The following is a 7,169-nucleotide window of genomic DNA, read 5'->3' on the forward strand; positions in this document are numbered from 1 at the left end:
ACAGGGGAGCTCCAGTGAGATTATTTCGTATTGCAGCAGCGGCAGAATGTCGCGGAACAGTTCGCTGGGGTTTAAATCTGTGATCGGGTAAGAGCCGGCCCCGGCGTTGATGTCGGATTCTGCGCGTCCTCCTCCCTGCTCCTCCCGGTAACGCGGCAGCGGAGGAGGCGGGAGACAGGCGCGGCAGGGTTGGGGTTGGGGGGTGGGGGTGGAAACGCCATGGCTGCGGGTGGACCGCGCGGGGAAACGCTGGAGCAGTACCGCTCCGAGGTGGAGCGGCTTACACACGAGCTCGCCGAGGCTAACCGGGAGAAGATCCGTGCGGCTGAATGCGGACTCGTGGTGCTGGAGGAAAACCAAACCCTGAAGCAGCAGTACGCAGACCTCGAGGCCGCGCAGGACACGCTGAGGCAGGAGCTGGAGCAGCTGCACGAGGTAAGGCTCTCCTCCTCTGCTCTGCCTTCCCTTTAAACCCGTCCAGGATGCTCCTGTGCGCTGCTGTTTTGCTGCAGTAAACTACACACATGAACAGGGCAAGTCCCTGCCACCTGGACCATGATCCTTTTATTATGTCTGGTAAGGACATTGAGTATTAAGTGCTTGTGTGTAGATGCCTCAACTTAATCTGCTGTTTCTAGACGTGAAATGATCTGGATGGCTGAAAACTCACAGACTCTCCGGCCTGTATTCATCAAAGTGGTTATTATAGTGAGAATACACACGCTGAATAACATGCGAATGGGTCAGCCTGTGATGGAGCACAGGACAACCCTACAGCAGCACAGGGCAAGGAATGACGAATCTACTGAAACGACCGCAGGTAGGAGAGGAGTGTAAAGCCAAAGGTGAAGCAGGTGAAGGCGTGCTTATAACCCTTAGGAATTTACTCGAAATGTTAATTTGCTTCAAACTAAATTGCTAAAAAACAAACAAACAAAAAAAACGATTTGAAATAGAATTATTTCTATGATATGAACTGTGCGTGTGTGAAAAAGACTTGGAGTAACCCGTATATTTATTATTATCCTCAATCAGATTCTCTTGAGGGTTTCAGATATATTTGGCTACAACAAACGATCAAGGTTCATTTCACTGTCATGTCCACAAACATGGTGGCTTATATAAAACAAGGTTTTTATATTTTCCTCAAAACGCTCCCGGTTCGTAGTAGGCTACACGACACTGGATATCCGTTTGAAACACTGGCTGCTATCCTACCCTTGTAGACTCTTTTGTAATTGAGGCTGACTCTTAATCGTTTGATCGGTTCTAATGCATTTGAAACAGTATATTCTTGCATACTGTATAAAACTATAGCTACAGGATGCTGCCGGTAAATACTGTGTACTGCATGCTAAATCATGCAAGTAGGTGTTTCCTTCTTTACCACAGCCTTTTATTTTAAAACACAAAAAAATAACTGTGTTGCATTGTGGGATTCACAAAGTTGCATTTGTGTAGTAGTCATGCTATGTCATACTGAGAGCCTTTCCATAACGGAATTACGTTGGTCACATACTGCATGCTACATGCTGATAAAGTTTTGAATGCACTCGTTTCATTTGCATCGTATAAGCCAGAAAATTCCACTGAAAATGAAAACAACAGTGACTAATACAAGAACAATAAATAAATATATAAATAACACGTACATTTCTTTGGACAAGATTTTTATAAAAATGCTTAAATCTGTCTAAACCTGTTCACATAAAACGTTCATAAAAGAAGTGTGCAATATGATCTTGTTCTTTCTCACGCAATACACATAAATTAGAGCCATCCCAAAAGGACGCAGCTGACCTCCTGACATTGTTAAAAATTCATGTCTTTTGATACAGAATATATGATTCAGTTTGTACTTGGTGGTATCAGGATTATTTCGGGATCATTGCTATTGCTGAGTTTTACATTTCGTGCCGTTCAGCGGGAGAGAAAAACAGACAGCGGTGTGGGCGGCTGGTGCTTTTACATCTGTAAGGGTACACTGTAAGATGTACACTGTGTGATCCTACCCTGACTTGTGAGCTCCTGAATGTTTTTACAAGCGTATCATTTTTACAAAAAAAAAAGAGGTTTCAAACCACCTTGAAATCATGATGTGCAAGATGTCAGATGAGCCAACGTTTTGACTCACGCCTACCAATCAGAACAGTTTATTTGTGTTTAGGCTTGTGCAGATATAGTTACTTATTTTTTCATGTGGAGTTATGAATGGACAATTCAATTCAGTTCAGTTTTATTTGTTTAGCGCTTTTTACAATAGTCATTGTCTCAAAGCAGCTTTACAGAAATATCAACACGGTATACAGATATTAAAGGTGCGAATTTATCCCAACTGAGCAAGCCACTGAGTGGCGACGGTGGCAAGGAAAAACTCCCTAAGATGTTTTAAGAGGAAGAAACCTTGAGAGGAACCCGACTCAGAAGGGAACCCATCCTCATCTGGGTAACAACAGATATTGTGAAAAAGTTCATTATGGATTTATATGAAGTCTGTATGGCGTTAGGAGCAGCCGTAGTCCCAGCAGTCTGGAATTAGAGAAGATTTGAGCTCCATCCAGAGGCAGAAAGGATCTGGATCTCTAGTATCTCCATAAATTCGTGTGGGGCTCGGCGAAAGGAGAGAGGGAGAAAAAAGATCATTATGACAACCGGTCACTCTGGAACATTTCTTCTGAAGATCATCATGACTGGGTTTCTATTTTGTAGAAAAAATAATAATACCAACCAATAACAGGTTTAGTAGGCTATTTAGTTCACTATTGAGTGAATTGTGAATGTTATAAAGTCTGGTTTGAGTTGACTTACAAATCAGGGGCTCGCATAATTGTTTAATATATGACTGCCTCCATAGGACCGTCAGGTATTCTGGCATGTAAAAAGTAAAAATGATTCAATAACCTCATCAGAACTCATGGAGTGTACATCCACCTAAACCTAGAAAGAATGGGTTTACATGTTTCCTTGTGGGCCATGGTTATACAAGTCTGCCCAAACGCCATTTATAAAAACGAAATAACTGTACATAATTTTGCTAGCAAGTAAGGGAAAATCATTACTACTGGTTTACATCAGTTACATCATTTAAACTACGTGCATAAATCATCACATAAATCGCCATAAAACTGCTGGCTGCTTTATCTACTATCAATCAGTGAGTTTCGTGGCTTTATAGTCATGAGATTTGCTGGTGATGCTCAGCAAGATCATTTTAGCTTTGTTAACGTCATGAGATTTTATCAAACAAACATGGAAAACAATCACTGAGACCAGTAGTCTTGGTTTTCAATGGGCCCAAGTATAAATAATTCTAAAAGTATTATATAAAAAGAAACTTGACTAATTAAACAACAATGCAACTTGCCTACCTTTCACAGTCCTACGTGTAGACCATGATTATCTCAATCATAGTGTAGTCACTACGTCAATTCTCTACTACTCATCATTACCACTAAAACATTTACGACGTGAACATGAAGACTTTGGTAGGCCTGACATTACTTCTACCAATTATAGCCTGCTCAACTCAAATCATCCAGAAGAATATAGTGGGGGGCGGGGGGTTAAGAGAAATAACTGTAAAACAAAAAATGAGCACAGAATCTACCGAAAATGCATTTGACAGTCCACGGAGTTTTTAACAACAATGTTTTTAAGCCAGCCAAATGCAGTGGAAAGTGAATTTGCTTACAAGTATGAAATCATCTGTGTGGTTGTTCTTGTTGTCCTGTCATACAGCCGTGTGTTAATAGTAAATCATGAGCTCATTCTGCTCTAAGAGCGTAGTGTAATCTATTAACCAACCCCTCACCAAACCTCACTTTGTATCGTCATCATGCTGAGTCACTGTCGTACAATGCATCATGTAAGAAGTCATGAAGAGTGTCCCATTGTACTGTGACTGTTTTGTCTTCCTGTTACAGAGCAGTACACCTTAGGTATGTACCGTCAAATACACAATTAATGGCTCACTTTATGAGAATGTGCCAACGCAAGCACAAACAAACAAACAAACATACTGCATCCATGGCCCATCTGTACCATGCTTTCATTTTCAAATTGTAAAATGTATTATTTGTTTCAATGCCGTTTTTAAATGTTGTGCATACTGAGGACGACTCGCCATCACTGATGGAACAATGAATTGTGAATTATACCGGAGGATTCTAAAGGAAAATGTCAGGACATCTGTCCATGAACTGAATGTGAAGAGAAAGTGGGTCATGCAGCAAGACATCGATCATAAACACACGAGTCGTTCTACCAAACAACGCTTAAAGACGAATAAAGTGAATGTTTTGGAATGGCCGAGTCAAAGTCCTGACCTTAATCCAGTAGAAATTTAGTAAGATCAAAACCAACACCACGACTGTGATACGGACATGATGGTATTAAAAGAATCCTCTCATGTCATTCAGTGCATTCGATTACAGAAGAGCATACAGTAGCATGAGGCAAGGCAAATGTAACTATCTAAAAAAAAGATTTCCTGTGTGTGGTAACCAGTGACAAAAATTGTGTGTATGATGATGTCATCTTTACCAAAAACAAATTGTCACATAACTTTTGGTGTGCTGCAAAAGAAGTCTGCCCTTGAGCCATTTCCATAAATACTTTTGTGTATATCACAATTTGTTTACCTGAGTATTGTCTTCTGCAACAAAAAGACCAGCTGTAATATTATAGGGGAAAATGTTGGTTTGCATTCAGACAAATAAAGTATTTCAGTAAGAAATATACATTTTGCACTGTTTGTTGGTTATATCTGTATATATATATATATATATATATATATATATATATATATATATATATATATATAGATAGATAGATAGATAGATAGATAGATAGATATAGATATACACGCAGACCAACTAATCGATAATGAGATTCGTTGACAACGATTTTCATAATCGACTTTATCGATTAGTTGTTGCAGCTCTAATATATATATATATATATATATATATATATATATATATATATATATATATATATATATGGGTGACATATAGAGGTGCCCCTCCCCACATATCGCCATCAATTTATGGAGTTTCAGATTTGAAAATGGTTTGATATGTGTTTATATGTACAGCTCCGTGTTGATAGGGGGCAGTAGAACAAAAGAAGAGCAGTTACTTTATTATGATTGGGCCATAATCAACCAGTAACTTCATTTCCAGTGACTGACGGTAGAAAGTTCGGTAAAGAATGGTATGGGATTTAAGAATGGCTTGAATATAGTCCCACCATTGATCGGGCTTTTTGTTTCACGTGTCGCGCATTTGGTGGCAACGAGTCTAAGACGGACACATTTCAAGTGACTGGATTTATCAGCTGGAAAAAAGGCAGTGAAAAATGAAGATCAGAAAAGCAGCGTGCACATTTCTGCTGGGTTAAAAATGAAAGGTCATCAACAGACAGTTAAAACGGGAAGCGTAGCCACGCAAATCAGCAGTGAACACGCAAAGAGAGTGGATGAGCACAGAGAATATCTGAAAGAAATATGCGAGACTTTGCTCTTCTGTTGCCGGTATTGCTCTTCGTGGTCACGACGAAACGGATGAATCAGAAAATCGGGTAAAGTTCTTACAGGTGATGGATTTAAGGGCCACTGATAACCGACTAATTACCCAGCTATTCAAAAATAGAGAGAGATCATTTAATTATGTTTATAACAAGCGCCAGAATGAGTCAACCAATATAATGTCCAGTCAGGTTAAAAGTGACATCATACGACGAGTGCATGAAGCCGGAATTTTTTCCCTTATCGCGGATGAAACGGAAGACATGAGTAGGCATGAGCAAGCTGCAGTGGTTTTAAGATCTGTCGACAGAGACCTCGATGTCCATGAATCACTCGTCGGATTTTATCGGACTGACGGAACAGACGGTGAATCTTCGGCCCTTCTTTTAAAGAATGTCCTGACAAGCTTTAATCTTGAGATCTGCATTTGAGAGCGCGATGTTACGATGGTGTGGCGAGTATGTGAGGAACCTACCGTGGTGTAGCTACGAAAATCCACTGGTGATGTACGTCCATTGTCACTCGCATATCCTCACCCTCTGCATCGTGGATGTCCGTCGCACCGATACAGCTGTGAGACCTGCTGACCAATGATCATTCTCTCTATAACTTCATCGAGGGGTCAGCAAAACGACCTGCAGGTTCTGAGTCTTTGTGAGAACGGAGCGGTGACTTTTCAGGTAAATCTACCACACTGAAATCTCTACGTGACACAAGCTGGAGCTGCCGTGCAGAGGCTCTCAAGGCCATACTGGATAACTTTGGGACTATCGTCGACACTCTTAGTGAAATTTCTGAAAGCGATGTGTGAGTCGGGGGACAGGCGAGTCGTCTGCTGACATCTTTCAGCATTTTGAAGCGACGAATTCTCATACAGTGCAATGTTCTGTCCAAAGCGTTACAGTCCACCTTACATGATACCAGTGTGAAAAGCCCAGCATCTTCCACAATCTGCTCTTTCAGCAATGAGAACTGATCTCCACTTTCAGCAGCTTTGGGAGTTCACAGTCGAGTTGTGCGATAAGAACAACTACCACAGCCCACATCGTCCATGGAGGAGAACAACCAAAGCAACGGTTCCTGGACGGAATTCAGATTCCGCTCCGGACTATTACAAGGAATTGCATTTCAGCGTACTGAACATCACTTTATAGAGATACCCAGCCAATCTGACAGAGTTAGAATGTTTTTGCAAGGAAGAATGGCAGAACATTGCTAAGTTAAGATGCTCCAGACAGATTGATTCTTACCCAAAACCTTTAATGCTGTGATCAAATCTAAAGGAGCTTCAACTAAGTATTAGTTTAGGGGATGCACCCAGGTTATTGTACGTAAAAATGATTCTTATTGTTTTTCACTTTTATTAAAAGGTTCATTCAATTCAATTTGATTAGATTTTTATAGCGCTTTTTACAATAGACATTGTCTCAAAGCAGCTTTACAGAAACAATTTTTGTGAAATTAAGATTTCACAATAAAGGTAGAAAAGGTTCTGACATTATTTATCTTCGTCCTCTTTCTTCTTTTAGTTCCTCCAAGGAAATAGGGTTATCCAGGGTGTGAATTACTTACAAAAACAACAAGATGTGTGTGTGGGGGGGGTGGTCTTGAAATTTTAAAATACTGCTAAGTTTTAATAGTA

The 7,169-nt window shown here is 40.4% G+C and overlaps 1 protein-coding gene across 2 annotated transcripts in view; it reads left to right on the forward strand.

Moving 5' to 3' along the window:
* Positions 1-219: 219 nt before the first annotated feature.
* Positions 220-7,169, forward strand: part of LOC108279457 (protein bicaudal D homolog 1) — a 31,052-nt gene continuing 24,102 nt past the window's right edge. For both annotated transcript variants that reach the window (XM_017493721.3, XM_017493720.3), the window contains exon 1: positions 220-435. In XM_017493721.3, coding sequence (XP_017349210.1) covers positions 220-435 — 216 coding nt within the window. The remainder of the gene's footprint in view (positions 436-7,169) is intronic.

The sequence above is a fragment of the Ictalurus punctatus genome, chromosome 19 (assembly GCF_001660625.3).
Source record: "Ictalurus punctatus breed USDA103 chromosome 19, Coco_2.0, whole genome shotgun sequence".
Taxonomy (NCBI): domain Eukaryota; kingdom Metazoa; phylum Chordata; class Actinopteri; order Siluriformes; family Ictaluridae; genus Ictalurus; species Ictalurus punctatus.